The 17,624-nt window shown below is 40.8% G+C and overlaps 2 protein-coding genes across 5 annotated transcripts in view; one reads left to right on the top strand and one right to left on the bottom strand.

The window, feature by feature from the left end:
* Nucleotides 1-8,523, top strand: part of ABCG5 (ATP binding cassette subfamily G member 5) — a 39,976-nt gene extending 31,453 nt beyond the window's left edge. The window contains exons 11-13 of one of the 2 annotated variants that reach the window (XM_045011726.1): nucleotides 3,918-4,103; nucleotides 5,446-5,558; nucleotides 8,310-8,523. In XM_045011726.1, coding sequence (XP_044867661.1) covers nucleotides 3,918-4,103; nucleotides 5,446-5,558; nucleotides 8,310-8,506 — 496 coding nt within the window. In that variant the 3' untranslated portion in view covers nucleotides 8,507-8,523. The remainder of the gene's footprint in view (nucleotides 1-3,917; nucleotides 4,104-5,445; nucleotides 5,559-8,309) is intronic. The other variant, XM_045011727.1, reaches the window with a different exon arrangement.
* Nucleotides 8,524-10,219: 1,696 nt separating this feature from the next.
* DYNC2LI1 (dynein cytoplasmic 2 light intermediate chain 1) overlaps nucleotides 10,220-17,624 on the bottom strand; it is a 54,462-nt gene continuing 47,057 nt past the window's right edge. Inside the window, exon 13 of one of the 3 annotated variants that reach the window (XM_045011729.1) lies at nucleotides 10,220-10,453. In XM_045011729.1, the coding sequence (XP_044867664.1) occupies nucleotides 10,391-10,453 (63 nt within the window). In that variant the 3' untranslated portion in view covers nucleotides 10,220-10,390. The other 2 variants (XM_045011731.1, XM_045011728.1) reach the window with 2 other exon arrangements.

Below are 17,624 nucleotides of genomic sequence, written 5' to 3'. Positions count from 1 at the left end.
GGTGAGATTCTGTGGCCTGTATTATGCAGGAGGTCAGACTAGATGATCATAATGGTCCCTTCTGACCTTAAAGTCTATGAGTCTATGTCCCTGGAGGATTCCCGCTCCATCCCCAGACACGTTAACAGACTTTTCCAGTAGCTGTACAGGCTGCGAATGCGTCCCAAGTCCTCAGGGCAAATCAAACATTAAACACAATTGTTGTACTGTAGTTACAAATGTGCACTCACCAGAGGTGCCTTCTCTGGCTTTTCGGTCCAGGATCCCACCTTGGAAGGGTATTGGCTCCTGGGTGATGAAAAGGTCCTGGCTGTCAGGGAGCATGGATTCACCGCTTGCCTGCTGTGCATTCTCCTCCTCCTCATCCACAAAATCCTCCTCCCTGTTGCATGAGACTCCCCCCTTGCAGGTGTCCATAGACAGTGGTGCGGTAGTGGTAGCGTCCCCCCCTAGAATGCCATGCAGCTGATCATAGAAGCGGCATGTATGGGGCTCTGACCCAGAGTGATCTCCTTTGTCTTTTGGTAGGCTTGCCTAAGCTCCTTAACTTTCACGCGGCACTGCTGTGTGTCTCTGTTGTAGCCTCTGTCCACCATGCCCTGTGCAATTTTGGCATATATATTAGTATTTCTTCTTTTTGCTCGAAGTTTGGCCTGCACAGATTCTTCTCCCCATACAGCAATCAGATCCAGTGTCTCCCATTCGATCCATGCTGGAGCTCATTAGCAATTCTGGGGGGACTGCATGGTCACCTGTGCTGCTGAGCTCACCACGCTGACCAAACAGGAAATGAAATTCAAAATTTCCCGGGGCTTTTCCTGTGTACCTGGCTAGTGCATCGGAGTTGAAAGTGCTGTCCAGAGTGGTCACATTGGAGCACTCTGGGATAGCTCCCAGAGGCCAATAACGTCAAATTGCATCTGCACTATCCCAAATTTGACCCAGCAAGGTTGATTTTAGCACTACTCCCCTCGCCAGGGAGGAGTACAGAAGTCGATTTTAAGAGCCCTTTAGGTCGACGGAACGGGGTTGGTTGTGTAGACGCATTGCTTATAAAATCGACCTAATGTGGCTAAATTACACCCAACCTCGTAGTGTAGACAAGGACTGAGCTTTTTGTCCCCTATTGCAATTCCCATTACACCCACCCAGTGAATCGATTGCCTGAGAAAGGGGATGTAGAAAATATTCTGTGACCACTGCTGAGGTAGACTTCTTTTTCAGGAACAATGGCAGGCAACTTACAGAGCTTGAGAGCCAGCAACCGCACAGACTCACTCTGTCTTCTCTACAGCGTGTCTGTTTTGTAGACTGTAAACTCTTTCAGGCCGAGACTGTCTTTCTCTTCTGTGTACAGCTTCAAGCACATTGTCAGTGTTAAATAAATACTAAAGAATATTAATTCAGGCTAAAGAGGGCTCTTTAAACTAGGTTACAGCTAATTCAAAATGCTATTACATCAGAGTCTATTCTAATATTTTACTGTATCTCACAGAACAGGTAATACTCATATAGATTAGTCTCCTACATACCTTTTCTGTTTCATGATTGCTTGAAAACCAGTGATGTGACATAAAGCAGTATGTACCATACCCCATAAACTGACACATACACATACACACAAGGAACAAACAGCTCCCACACACTAACCACTGGGAAGATTCCCCGATGTTGATGGCCTTCCAGCACACTACTACAAAGAATGTTGATCTATTTTGGGGTACGATTTGCTGATAATTTTGTATAAAAGCATCAGAACAAGCTATCTCTCAACTGCCATTAAGCCATCATCACAGTATTGCCTTAAAAAGGGAGACTTCAGTGAGCTGAAGGCTTTTGTCTCTGTTCTGATTGTAAGAATCTGTCTAAGACCCTAGCCAAAAGAATGGAAAATGTTATTGTGCATCCTGATCAGATCTTTGCATCCCCAACAGGTCTGTTTTGGATAATTTTATTTATGTTTTTGTCATATAAACTCAGCTGGTAAATTAATTTTGATATAGTGATTATTCCTCTTGACCAGGAAAAGGTATTTGACTGAATGAATCATAATTAGCTTTTTGAGACCCTGAGCTATTCTCATCTGCACATATGGTCTAATTAAAGTAAGTGGTGGTGGCATTCCCCTTTTTGACACAAAGGGATTAGGCAAGGAGGCTCCACTTCAGGGCTGTTGTAGTCTCTCTCTCTTAATGAGAAGTTGCTTCTTGGGCCTTTTCCTTCCCATCCCAGATCTCAGTGTTTGTTGCTTATTGGCACAATGTAGATTTTTAGAGCATTTCTGAGACAGCATCTCTCCTGAGATAAAGTAGGGAAGAACGTGATAGCCTACTACTTGGGTTTGGACAGCTTTCCTCCCCCACAAAGTGTCATCTGTTGTTTGTTAAACCTTGACAGAATGCATTTGTGAAGATCTGATGTCCAAAGTAGCTATATCCAGCCATTTCTGTATGCAAGAAATTATTTTAAATGTTTTAACATGTCCTCGATTGGTGTCCCTTTGACCTGATTAAGAATGTTTTTATTAATTATTCATCAGTTGTATTTTGCTTTGGGATAAGTGCCAGTATAGCAAGAGACTTCCCGTATATATTGCTGATTTTATACTGGATCAGGCAAAGTTGGCTTTCATAAAAGGCAGGACTTGCAGTATTTTAGGTTCAGGGAATATTTTTAATTTCCTCCAAGTTTTAGTGGTTTTGAATTTATAATTTTTACTACTATATATCTTATTAATTTGATAATTTAAAAAATGTCTCTAGGTTTTTTCCTTTCTCTCTTCTCTCTCTGGTATCACAAGATTATTAAAATCTCCTTGTGTATATTGAAGAGTTCTTACTCCTGCCACACTGAGGCAGTGCTTCTAAAGCTGATAGTTTTTGTTCAGTTTCTCCTTTAAAATGGTTTGTTTGGGGCAGTCTGAGAGAAAGGAAAATATTTTGCTACTGGAGCCCTAAATAATGTAAAACAGTGAATATTTCAGCTTGGGAAAAATAATATAGCCAGTGCAAAAATTATTTCCTGAATGTTGATTTATTTTGTAAATATCTAATGGCCAGTAGCATTACATAGTATACTATCTGATCAATGTGAAATTGATTATGTCTTGAATTAATGGACCATGTAATTTCTGATTATGTACTCCCAGTAGAAACAGCCACAAGGCAATGTTTTCATTTACAGGTATTTTGCTCCTTGAGGCATCATATATTTCTGAGCTCTTTCATAAATTGTTGAGCCATTGGAGTGCTGTTTTAGGAAGTAGGGAAGAAATCTTGCTATTATGATCTTGGAAGGAACCAGTCTAACTCACTTTTTGTTGTAAGCCTCTTTTCTATACCTAGAGATATGCTCCATCTCTTGCTGCTTATCCTGACCACTCCCTCATGCCAGCCACACAGGAAGGCCATGGAGGCCTTATTGAGAGGTCAAGTTAGGGAAGGACCAGGATGGAGCTGGTAGTATGAGGAGATCAGATTTGTTAGCAGGTGGTGTGAGCAAGGGTGAGAGAAATAAGGATATGTTTTGTTTGGTGGAGGGGAAGTAGGAGCAAGAGCAGGAAGGGGGTTAAGACTCCTTCTGTGGAGTGAGGAAATTGATTTAGATGTCCCTTAATAGAGGACACTAAGGATGTGTGCACTCTTCTTTAGGACTGTAACAGCCTGATTTTAAGCAGGGTCCCAATCCAACATCCTTTTTTGCACCCAGAATGTGCCAGTATAAAATATTGTGGGTACAAAATTCCATCTGTAATTATCTGCAGACAGTACTGATGTTATTTTACACATGACTGCACCTCCATGACTAAATGACAAAACATTACTGCACCTGTGGGTACAAAAAGGGAGGATGTTTTTTAAAAGTCTGATGCCATAATGTTTATATTTTAAAATGCTCTCTTGACTGTATTTGCACAGGACTGTAGGAATGAACCCTGATGTTTCCAGATTTGGATGTTTCTTTGCTGTTGTGTTAGTACCTCATATAATTGGTGAGCTACTAACACTTGTTTTGCTTGGTGTGGTTCAAAACCCAAATGTAGTCAACAGTGCAGTGATGCTACTTAACGTAGCAGGAGTGCTAGTTGGAAGTGGGCTTGTAAGGTAAGGAAAAGTATTATTAAATAATTGTGGTTTTAATGATAAAATAATGTAACTATACAATAATCTCAAGAATCTCTGTTGCTAAAGATGAGTCTATGAGTGTGTTACACAAGAAGGTGGTAACTAGATAAAGTGCACCTGTAATCTTTGGCAAGGCACCTATCTAATCATTGATCTTTTAAACCTTGTACTAAATACAAGCAATCCCGACTTTTCCTACAAAACTGAAATAAGCCTAACGATAGTTAATGCCAAAGCCGTTTCCTCACTGAAATGGCTACACCTCATAAAGTGATTCTCAAAAAAAAGTATCAGTCTGTGTCATATTTGACAATGCTTTTTCTCCCGTAAACAGATTTCAGCTAAAGCTGGTTCTGCAAAGTAAAATTATGTTAACACCCTCTTCAGTGCCCTATTAGCCACTGCTAAATTTAGTGAAAGGTTGTAGTTTTGTTGTGAAAGTATTTCCCACCACCTTAGTTCAGTGCCTTACTGAGCTCTTTGAGTGAGAATGTGTGGGGGTTTTTTAAACCATGTTTTTTAGTACACACAGTGCTAATTAAGACTGTGAATCTCTTCATTAAAACAACAAGGAGTCCAGTGGTACCTTGAAGACTAACAGATTTATTTGGGCGTAAGCTTTCCAGACTCCTTGTTGTTTTTTGTGGATACAGACTAACATGGCTACCCCCTGATACTTAATCTCTTCATTGTCTGTGAAGAGAATCAATACTGCCAGTGGGTCTTGGATTGCTGGACATTTCTGCAGCATTTGCTGTGTTGGATCATAAGGAGTTGTTTGGAATCTTTGTATTAGAGACAGGAAGTGCACTTGCTGAGTACAGTTACACTGAGCTGATCACAGACCCTGTTTTGATTCACATTATTAATTCTTTGTTTTGCAAGTATCTTTAGTAGCCCTCCAGGGCTTAATATTCACTCTGTGTCTACTTTAGAGGAAATGAAGTGAATACACATGGTAGGCTTTTGTTATGCAGATAACACTCATCACTCCTAATAGTTCTTCCATTGTCATTTTATTAGCTTTTTTGATGACACAGCAACATGAATATAAATAAGTTGTAAAATTAATTGCTACTCTACCTAAACAATGCATTACTACATATCCTGACACTGTTAATGGTCAATGGTCTCCTTAATAGATCCTTCAACATTTGTCACAAATACAGTTTGTACTTGAAAATTGTGCAGGCAAATGAAGGAGGCTCCCTAAAATGTGGTTGTAAGGTGCTGAAAGGAGCTGAGCAGTTATTATAAGTTTGGGTAGTATTGGTTCTTGAAATAACAGAAGCCCAATTTAACTAGTTTTTGTTTGTTCAAGGCGCACAGCTGATATGCCTACACCTTTTAAAGTTCTAAGTTACCTTACGTTCCAAAAATACAGCAGTGAGGTTCTTGCAGTCAATGAATTTTATGGATTAAACTTCACATGTGGTAAGTATTCACTGAGCCCCCTTAAACCCTTTGTAAATCAATTTAATGAAATATATGTTTAAATTTATACACATGCTAACAAAGAGTACTCGCCATACCTTTCTAAGCACCCCATACAACTTACAAATACAACATAATTAATAACTAAGCATAACAATTCATTATAAGGCAGTAAAATTTTTATAACCCACTACTAGCAAACCATGCCACTCAAAAGCTTGAATCTCCCTCGCCTTCCAACAGTTTCCCACTCTTCAACTTCCACAACTTCCTCACACCCACAGGCTGTTTTCTTCCCCATGCATTTTAAAAGATGGGCTTTGCAGCAGGCCTTGAAGGTCATAAGATTTGTCCTATTTTGGATCATGTAGAGGAACCGAATCCAAAGTTGGGGGCCTCTGGAGAGAATGCCCTGTCAGCCGCGATTTCTTGTTTATATCCATGGGGCATCAGCTTGAGCACCTCTGCTGATTTCAAATGCAGTGGTAAGGTACCATGAGAGAGGTATTTAAGTTAGGGAATAATCTATTTAGGGTTTTATAGGAAGGACTATGGCTCATAGTTGAAAATAACTGATGTCAAGTTAATCATTAATGTTTGATAGTTATTGTTTTCAATTATGGATTTTTTCAGTATGTTCTCCAGGCAGCCTGGCTCCACTGCCCAGGCCTCAGATTCTGCAGTGCTGTCCAGGGTGGCCTCTCTCAGTACCACTTCTTCCCAAGAAAGGAAGGCACACCTAGCTTCAGCAACTTATCTCCTTAGACTTTGGCTATTGCACTATTATCTAGGCACCCAAGAGCATCAGCCTACACTTCTGGTTTTCCTTGCTTCCTGACTGCAAGTTCTGGTTCCCCAAAGCACTGCTGCAGGGCTTCATAGCACAGTGCAGCAAGTATCACCCTTCAATTAATTCACCCTTGTGGGGTAAGATAGCGTGCAAGAGGCAAGTGCAGGCAGGTTCTGGCAGGAAATGAAGACAAAATAAAAGGCTGGGCACCTGGCTCTCGCAAAATAGTGAATTCTGTGCAAAAAATGTCAGCTTCTGCTATTGTGGAGTTCACAAGGCCCTGAGCAAGATTAGTGGGGCAACTCATACCTCTGAGCTATTGTTTTAGACTTGCAGCAAATTGAGGAAGAGAACAGTGCAGCAGTTTGCACAGTTCACATTTCCACTGTTATCTCCACCTAGACTGGCTAGAAACACTTTTTTAAAACAAAATCTTAGATTCTGGAGCAGTGTTGTGACAGGGGTGTGTGATAGGATGTACAAACCCCACACTGGGCAACAAGGGGTTAAGGAATTATTTTGGGCTCAGCCAGCCCTACCCTGCCACACTTGCAGCAAATACTCCATCTGCTGGAGGAATTAAAAGATAGGGAATAAGATCACCGCGATAGCGGAGCTGGAAGAGGGCAGACTTGCAGCTCACTGCTCCTGCAGGGCAGAGGGAAGCCTAAGCACTCTGACACAGCTGTCCAAAGGGACCCACCCCAGAGACAACCAGAGAAGGAACTTTCCTATGGACCTCTTACATATTTTGGTTTGGATTTCCCCACGTGGGGAAAATCTTGACTAAGCTTACAGGGATGCGGGGTGAAGGAGAAGGGAGGACAAGAGGAAGAGACCCAGGGAGGACAGCCTTAAGCAGCCAAAAGGGGTAGCCAAAAGGGCCCTGGGTTGGAGCCCTATTGAGTGGGAAGGCCTGGGCTCCCCTCATCGCCCTGGGCAGTCAGGGGTTGTGGCCATGACCACTAGGCCATGCTTCCCCACCAGACCCCAAGTGAGGCGCATTACAAGGGGTGAAATTCTCCAACTATGGAACACATGGGGCCCTGTTTATAAGTGAAAATCAACACCTTTAACATCTCCTTGATGTCAGTGCAGATCATAACAAGATACTACATGTTCTAAGTGGACTGACACATTATATGTTATTCAGTTTTGGATGGTTTTAAAATGTAGTCCCATATAGAGCATATTGCAGTAAGTAACCTTGAAGACGACAAAGGCATTCATCACAGCAATGGTAAAATATGTTGCACTTTTCTGTAAGGATCTCAAAGTATTTCATAAATATTAATAAGCCTAAGTCAAACAACTTCCCAGTGCTTATGGTCCTTGCAGACAGCATATTTGATGGGCCTTAAATCTTCCATTTGGTGTGAGTGAAACTAGTGACACTTCATTCCTCTCTTTAGAAAATGCAAAGCAGGTTAGACACAGAAACATGCAGAATGCCCCAATTTCCCGTACGCAGCAGATGGGCTGGGATGGGCACTGAGGAGCTCCTGGGAAGCCTGTCAGGGAGGGAAATCTACCTGCTCAGCCACTCTGTGGGTATTACTCCAGTTTCACGACCACAGTAACCATTCAGCAGCTGTATGAGCTGTGGTATTTGCATAGCAAGAGATCTGCCAATATGCTCTCAAGCTTTTGCTGTGAAGCAGTAAGTCATTGCAGAGCTGAGTTCTGAGCATACAATGATTGTACAGCCTCTGCCCAGACTCTCCTGGAACAACACTGGCTCCACTATCGACAGTACCCTCCATTCCCACAGGGGAAGAGGAAGGAGTTGTGAACACATATGTTATATTAAAATAAACTGTAAGGCCAAGTATATTAAATAAAATTGAGGTGAGTAGAACGTGGGATCCAGGTGTTTAAATCAGTGCACCGTTTGCAGTAACTAGTCTGGCATGTTCTATAATATCATACAAAACCTTTTTTTTTTTTTTTTTTTTTTGCAGGTGGCTCCAATGTTTCTCCTGGAGTTAGTGCATCATGTGTTTTCCCTCAGGGCATTCAATTCATTGAGACAACCTTTCCTGATGCAATGTCCAGGTTCACAACAGACTTCTTAATGCTATATGCTTTCCTACCCGCACTTGTCATTCTAGCAATTGTGAGTTTTAAAATAAGGGATATAATTATTGTCAGGCAATAAAAACATTAGGAATTCTAAACTGGCTGTACAGTACTATATACCAAACCTTGCGGTATTTGAAAACATTATTTGGGCAAAGTCGTGTCCATTATTTTGTTGTCTTTCTAAATTATAGTACGTGAGGAGTGAATGACATTCACACTATTCATATCTTTTTCCTTTCAGTTAACAGTTTTAACTCAGTTGGAAGCAACATGTTAAATACTATGAACAAAACAGTAAACACTTAAAACTAAAAATTTCAGTTTATGAAGTACACATTTGGGTATTTTTTTAATTCACAAAAATGTTTTAACATATTTGTAAGTGCACTTAATAAAGAGGTGCAGACACTGGAACAAATGTCATTTGCTTTGTTAGGGATTATTCTTGCAAGCTTGATGACCAAGGGGCACAGCAATATTTCCTCTAACAGCTGCACCTCACCTCCCCCACCCCAATAAATAATGTTAAAATATCAAAGCATAATGTAATAGACATGGTAACTGAGTTGTGTGACAGGACTTCACTTCGGTCTTCAAGTTATTAATGCAAAAGGTGGAACTAAGATATTACAAAATTTGCACTGTCGAGTGTGAATTAAAGTGAAAGTCTGTGAATCAGTATATAAATTTGAGCTCAGAAATTGTGAAATTGCTCAGCACCTGTGACCAAATATGTAACATAACATTCAGAGAAGGAAAAATTAATGTTAGATCATTCTGCCCAGCCCCTTCCCAGTTCAGAATAGTTCACCAAGGAATTTTCTTATGTGCTCTAGCCCAGTGGTTGTTCAACTGTCCGTTTTTGTTTTGTGGTAAGATGACATACCTCTCATGGGCCACCGCTTGTCTCAGTACCTCAATCCTCTATTGCTTGGTTCTCAAAATATTTCATCCTGCTGCTGGACAAAAGGCTGAGCTTTACTGGTTTATGTTAAGTTGGGCTGTCTCCATCAATGATGTTTCCATCTTTTCAAATTGCACTAGAAGACTATGATATTGAACATTAGGAATAATTTCCTACCATTAATATAAATGTCCTTTTATTAATGCACACAAATATCCCACAATCTGTGTATGGAGAGGTGGGGACTTATATTTACTGATAGTTAACACCTTTATTAAATTAATGCATTAAATTTGACAAACCATAAAATTATCACTTCCGGGATGGGTAGCAGAATGGTTCACATTGTCCAGAAATCATAACAGTACTCAATCTTATTGGTGAGCACGAGCCATAACATAGTTCTATGCAGAATGGGTATAGTCTTTGGGAATGTTCTCCTATACAAGATTAACAGAACCTGGTTTTAACTACATTATATCAGGCAGTTTGTATGGAAGTCTTTTTCTTATAGCACTAATGAATTAATGGGTTACTTAGTACCTAAAATATGTATCTGCAAACTGGGAAACATCTGACTTCAAACACATTATATTTTGTGTACACAGGTACAGCTCTGGGCTTGCAATAATCTGTTCGTGCCCTTAAATGCATATTTTATTTAGGAACTTAAAAAAAAACAAAAAACATATGGCCTTAAGAGTCCCATTCTTCATATTTAAACCCAGCCATGGGAATAATCTTTTTTAAATTCTCCAAAATCTACTTGAGGCTGATGATCCAGGTTTATTTTCTTACCAGAAAATATTTTCAGTTCACATACATGAATTTAACTATTAATTTATAACAAGTTTTTTTTATAATTTAATAATAGATGCAATCATGCTATATTAACTGTTTATTTATTGTATGTTTGTTATTTGGTATTACATATTTTTCCAATTGTATAAAACACCAGTTTCAATTACTTTGTATAATACTCAAAAATGATGATTGATCTTAACATGTACAAAACATAAAATTAAAATCAGTGTGAGCGCTAAGCACTTATCTCAATCAAGATTCAAACTCCATTTCTTTCCAGGATTTAGAGGCATTTCTCTTATATTGTTCTAGCTCCTAAAACACAAACACATTTCAAAACACTTAGCATAACATCCCCAGTAAAATAATAATAAAATGCATACATCTGTAACTTTCCAATCTATATGCAGTTTAAGGTTTCTAGCTATGTTTCTAAATCATACATTATCACATTTTGAAATAGTACAAGAAGAAATTTTGATCACATCTTACTGAATTTAAAAATGTTTAGCTTTAGAGGCTGACTAAGTTGCTGTCAGGAGAGAGAGCAAGATGTGATTTCCTCTCCTAGCTATTCAAGTTGGAAGCACTGTGGAGACATGGAAATTTGCAGCTATCTATTGACTATACTTTAACTTTATTGTTTTATTTGTGTCACAGAGCCCTAGATTACAAAGGCAAAAATAGTTTCTTATGCACGGTGGGCCAAATTCAGGACTTTGTCCATTCCAAGCAGTGAACTGGGTACAGGGTACTGTCCATGAGAATCCTATGGGGGAAGGAAGCCATTTCACAGAGATTACTTTTACACATGACTGAAGTAATCCTTCCACAGCCCCAAAGCACTTCAATTGGTGGGGGCGGGGGTAGGTTGCACACATGTGCGCAGAAGATCAGCTGAGTCACAAAACAGTGGATCCACTCTGTTACCCATGCTAATTCATCAGGATCCTTTACAAAGCTGAAGCTTTACAGAGGTGTGTGCATTCCCTCCAAATCAAGCCCTTGGCCCTCTTGTATGAGTTGTTCTGCTAGCGCAGGGGTTGGCAAACTTTCAGAAGTGCTATGCCGAGTCTTCATTTATTCACTCTAATTTAAGGTTTCGCGTGCCAGTAATACATTTTAACGTTTTTAGAAGGTCTCTTTCTATAAGACTATAATATATAACTAAACTATTGTTGTATGTAAAGTAAATAAGGTTTTTAAAAAGTTTAAGAAGCTTCATTTAAAATTAAATTAAAATGCAAAGCCCCCCGGACCAGTGGCCCCCCCGGACCCTAGCAGTGTGAGTGCCACTGAAAATCAGCTTGCGTGCCGCCTTTGGCACACATGACATAGGTTGCCTACCCCTGTGCTAGCGATAACTCAATGGCCAGGGAGATGTAGCTAGATTTCCCTCTTCATTAGTATGCTCTATTTTGGCCAGAAAGTAGTAGCCTGAAACATTTCTTAAAAGATCACAAAGGATTTATTTGACATGTGTACAGGAAGATTCTTCTCTCTACATTAATGTGTTTTTTAATCAGCTATTCTGAATAATCCCTTTATGGGCTACATTTTAGTTGAATGAGATGTATACACCTGAATGTAAAAATAAGCAAAAACTAAAGAGGAAGCATTTCAGGAAGAAGTAAATCCCAGTCAGTACTGGGAAATTTTTAGGAAAAAAGCTTTGAGGAATAGATTATTAAGAGCAGCAGTAAAAGTTGTTACTGTGAAGATATTAAAAAGGCAGGCACTTAGACGCAATCACCACTACAGCATAAAGAACAATAGCTGGGTAGACAGGTGGACCTACATGACCTTATTCCATCCAAAAATGTTACTATGAATTTTGATGCATATAAAAAGCTTTAGAAACATTAGCAAACAGCAGTTTTATCTTTTAGTTTCATGCAGTGATGCGTACCGCATGGCATCATAGTTCTTAAAGATTTATGAGCCGAGTTATTTAAAAGTCACTATGTCTCCTTTACATACACGACTCCAAGTTAGCTAAAGGACTGTATTATTGTAATTACAGCCATATAATTTTAGGTCTATGGTTATCTACTGTTTGCAATTTCAAAGATCAGTTATCCACCTGCTACTGCATTAGAGTGGCATGTTTAGCTACACCATACAGAAAAAATTCATTATGCTGGAAATTCCCATTTGCGTTCAATTAGTTTACATGAAATTTTGATATAGCACAGTTATAACTCACCAAACCACTGTAGTGTTAGTTTTTAGATAGCAAAAAGATCTTCTTGCTATGTTTTCAAGGAAATACACACTTCATCTGTGTTTTATGTTACAACTCTAATGTGAGGCTAGCTGCTTGGAGGCTCAAGCAGGAAAGTCAGTGTAATGGCTTCCCTTTTTTGACTAGGATCTCTTCTGAAACTAAATGCCCAAGCCACAAGGAACCAAAAATCTACTGAGCCTTACCTCCCATGCAATCCTACTGCAATCAATGGGGTTGAAAGGGCTGCAAGTCAAAACAGATTTTTGTGCAAGCTCTCCTTATAGCTTAAGAATTCATGCAGAGGCAGTTGGTATGACAGTCTATTAAAGGCAGCCATCAAGTAAGATCCTCAGATGATTTAAACTGGCATAGCTCCATAAACTTCAAGAAATAGCTGCTGATTTACAAGAGCTAAAGAGACAGCCCTTCTATTTAAGTGAATAAGGGAACTTATTTTAAGTCTAGCAGGCCTGTTAATAACCAGGACTCACTAGTTTAACATGTTTTAAGAAGAAAAACAAAATAAGACAGAGAGAGACAAAGAATGCACTGGATTTCAGGCATCCTTTCTAAAACCAGATAAAGGGGATAGAACAACAGTGCTAGAACCTTTGCAAATTCCAGAGCCAGTCTGCAGGAACCATAGTTCAGTAACTTGTAAATGTGACTGGGGGCAGGGGAGTTCCAGTAGCTTGTGAGGATGGTGGGAAATCAGAGAAAAAAAGGTGAACCCAAACCAGTGATTAGTATGAGTACTGAGCAAGTGTCATATGATTGCTATCCTGATTTTAATAGAATGGACTAGATAAAACAATAGATGTTTCACAGGAGTTATTCAGGCAAATTGACATGAAAGCCACACTTGTTTGTGTTTAATAGAAATGATGGTCATGAGACTTATGGAGAATAATGAGAGACATAAGCTAAAACAATATAGGAATGGAGAAGATTTCTCCTAAAAAAGGAATATGGAAATAAAATATGAAGTAAATACATGCCCCTTTTGAGGAAAATGTACAACCTCAGAGTCTTGAATTTTCTTTTAATATATATTTTGAAAGCTATTTTTTAGTGGTTAAATCAAATGTTATTTCAGTACAACCTCACTAATCTGTACACCTGATAAAGTCACACAACCAAAAATTCTCTCTCCATACATACCAAAGCCAGCATCTTTCATTATCAAGGGAGCCAGCATACTGGCTGACGCAGATTCTTCAAACCCTTCGTTTTCCTGAAGGTTTCAGGCATTTTCCAGTATCTTCAGGAAAATAGGTTTGTAGTAGTATTTTATAGTGTTTTGTAAGAAGGGGTTCTGCCATTTGCTTACCCCAAAAAGTTTTTGAAGATAGTGTCTGATTTTCAGGGAGGTGTTCTGTGTGTCTGATACTGGTTAAACCACTTGATCTCCATTTGCTTCAGTTAATCACTGCAGTATTTTTTAAATCATATTTTTCTAAGAATCAATGGTTCAGATCTATTTATCATTTAGGCACTTTGACCCTGATCCTTAAAAGGTATTTAGGTGCCACCATCCCTCTTTAGGCACCCAAGTCTATAATTTACGTGCCACTGACATTTTCAAATCTATTGCTCAGCTGCTGCCTTAACCCTGTACCTGGGCTGAAAATTCTACTGGGCAGCAGGCTGCTTATGGACTAAAGGTCAGTGTTAAGAGGAGCTACACCTAAGTATCTTTAAGGAACTGGGCCTCCCTGGGTTCCAGTCTATTGGTTTAGTCATCAGGCCAAGGTGAATAGTAAAGTGATGTTAACTGTAAAATATTATTTATACAGATATATCAAAATACAGCTTGCTAAAAAAGTAGAAACACATGATGAAGGAATCTCAGAGTCAAGTGTTAAGTATTAAGGCCCTTGTAATAAGTTATTTCATGATAAGCTAAGTACCTTTCCAAATAAATTAATGTGAGTCATCAAGATGCACATTTGGAAGTCCCTTGAATACAAGCAAACATTACAATATAAACCTAAAAGCTACCGGCATTTTATGTTCAAATCGCTAATGTCTAAGTACAGCTAACACACGTACAAAAGTCTCCATTATGATGGCACAACACTAGTATTTAAACATTCACTTTGTATTCAAGATTACAGCAACAGAAAATTCGGGGTACCCCATGACCTTCAAAGAGATCAATCCTATACCCCACACGTGGCATGACCTCGAATAACTATACTGAGGTAAAAATTATAGTGCTTTTCTGCGCTAGGATTTTACAGAGATGGCTATCTCAAGTTCCCTATCTTGATGTAAAAAAAACCACAACATTTTTGCCATGAACAAAAAGTCTTAGAGCTGCAAATGTTGTTAGGTAATGCATGCCTCTTCTATTGGGAAGAATTAAAAACCCATGGAATATTATAACAATCAAACTAATGCAACAGAACCTTGCTAATTTGAACTAGTGACTAAGAGACCCATTGGAAATGTAAGTCAATTTTGAAAACTAGAAAGTAAGTGAATGGCTCTGTGGATATGGGGAAAGCGGAGGACATGATATACCTTGACTTTAGCAAAGCTTTTGATACGGTCTCCCACAGTATTCTTACCAGCAAGTTAAAGAAGTATGGATTGGATGAATGGACTATAAGGTGGACAGAAAGCTGGCTAGATCGTCAAGCTCAATGGGTAGTGATCAATGGCTTGATGTCTAGTTGGCAGCCGGTATCAAACGGAGTGTCCCAGGGTCGGTTCTGGGGCCGGTTTTGTTCAACAACATGATCTGGATGATGGGATGGATTGCACCCTCAGCAAGTTCACAGATGACACTAAGCTGGGGTGAGAGGTAGATATGCTGGAGGGTAGGTCTAGGGTCCAGAATGACCTAGACAAATTGGAGGATTGGGCCAAAAGAAATCTGATGAGATTCAACAAGGACAAGTACAGAGTCTTGCACTTAGGATGGAAGAATCCCATGCACTGCTACAGGCTGGGGACTGACTGGCTAAGAGGCAGTTCTGCAGAAAAGGACCTGGGGGTTATAGTGGATGAGAAGCTGGATGAAAATCAACAGTGTGCCCTTGTTGCCAAGAAGGTTAATGGCATATTGGGCTGCATTAGTAGGAGCATTGCCAGCAGATCGAGGGAAGTGATTATTCCCCTCTATGCGGCACTGGTGAGGCCACATCTGGAGTATTGGAGAGAGTCCAGCAGACGGCAACAAAAATGATTAGGGGGTTGGGGCACATGACTTATGAGGAGTGGCTGAGGGAACTGGGCTTATTTAGTCTGCAGAAGAGAAGAGTAGGGGGGATTTGATTGCAGCCTTCAACTACCTGAAGGGCTGTTCCAAAGAGGATGGAGCTAGGCTGTTCTCAGTGGTGGCAGATGACAGAACAAGGAGCAATGGTCTCAAGTTGCAGTCAGGGAGGTCTAGGTTGGATATTAGGAAACACTATTTCACTAGGAGGAGGATGAAGCACTGGAATGGGTTACTTAGGAGGTGGTGGAATCTCCATCCTTAGAGGTTTAAGACCCGGCTTGACAAAGCCCTGATTTAGTTGGGGATTGGTCCTGCTCTGAGCAGGGGGTTGGACTAGATGACTTCCTGAGGTCTCTTCTAACCCTAATCTTCTATGATTTTTTGTGCAGATTAGTGATGTTCCAATATATTTTACAAAATCAACATTAGAAAAGGAAGAATCTGATTATCCGATGAGAGTTTCAAACATATGGCTATCTGGTATAGTAACCTAGATTGCAGCATACTTGGCAAGTTACTCTCCATCATATCTTTACACCAATGGAGAGCCAGAAAAAAATTACGAAAGATATCTAAATTATTGTTTGCTCACCACTTTACAGTTTGCATACTAAATGATGGGATCCTGGAGCCTGTCAATACAGTTAGCACAGAGGCAGCTCAAACAAAGTCTGCCTCTCTACTTTTGTGTGCCTTCCCGCCATTCCATCCTGCTGCCTGATGCTACCATGGAAACAGAGATCATTTTTGTCAAAAGGGTTCTAGTAGTTTAAATTTAATCTTTGTAAATAGAACTGTTACTTACACTATAGTAACTGGAACTTTAAGATGTGTTGTCCACGTGTATTCCACTTTTAGTGCATATGTGCCCCATGTACATGAGACTGGAAACTTTCTAAAAAGTGGTGTCTGTTGGGGCTGCACCCTCCAGCACTCTATAGCCATAGGCTTAAAGGGGCAGGTCAGCCACAAATGTTCTCTAGTTCCTACACCAAAGGTGGGCAAACTACGTCCCGCGGGCTGTGTCTGGCCCATCAGACCTTTAAATCAGGCCCTCGAGCTCCCGTCGGGGAGTGGGGTTGGGGGCTTGCCCCGCTCTGCGTGTGCTGTGGCTCTGCGTGGCTCCCGGAAGCAGCCGCATGTCCCGCCTCCTACGTGTAGGGGCAGACAGGGGGCTTCGCATGCTGTCCCCACTCCAAGCGCCAGCTCTGCAGCTCCCATTGGTTGGGAAACGTGGCCAATGGGAGCTGCAGGGGCAGCACCTGCAGATGGGGCAGCGCGCCGAGCTGCCTGGCCAACATCGAGCCTCCACGTATGAGCTGGGGGGGGGGGACATGCTACTGCTTCCAGGAGCTGCGGGGGCGGTGCCTGTGGATGGGGCAGTGTGCTGAGCCACCTGGCTGTGCTGCCGCGCCTCTGCGTAGGAGCTGGAGAGGGGATATGCTGCTGCTTCTGGGAACTGATTGAGGTAAGCGCCTCCCATAGCCTGCACCCCCTGCCCTCCCCCGCACCCCAAACCCCTGCCCTGACCTTGACCCCCCTCCCGCCCTCCAAACCCTTTGGGTCCCAGCCCGGAGCACCCCAGAGCCCACACCCCCTCCTGCAGCCCAACTCCCAATTTCATGAGCATTCATGGCCCACACAATTTCCGTACCCAGATGTGGCTTTCAGGCCAAAAAGTTTGCCCACCCCTGTCTTACTCTTAAAGGATACAAATTGACAGTGACTCAACAGTAGCGGGAAGGAGGATGGGTTGGGGAATACATGTGGACAAAACATCTCAAAGAACCATAGTTATTGTAGGGTAAGTAACCATTAGTTCTTACAATAATTATTCATATGTATTCCACATCTGGTTACTCATGTCCTGGAGGTAAGTCTACCAGAATAATTACTTCAGGACAATTCGACCAAAGCAAGCATTTGACCTGGAGCCCCTTATCAAGGAGTAATGCTGTGTGAAGGTGTGAACTGAACTCCTGATAGTAACTTTACAAATCTGTGAAATTGGGATCCCTTGTAGTGATGCACCA

This window comes from Mauremys mutica, chromosome 3 (assembly GCF_020497125.1).
Source record: "Mauremys mutica isolate MM-2020 ecotype Southern chromosome 3, ASM2049712v1, whole genome shotgun sequence".
Taxonomy (NCBI): domain Eukaryota; kingdom Metazoa; phylum Chordata; order Testudines; family Geoemydidae; genus Mauremys; species Mauremys mutica.
Note: the sequence above shows the minus strand (reverse complement) of the source record. Positions and strands in the feature narration are given on the sequence as shown.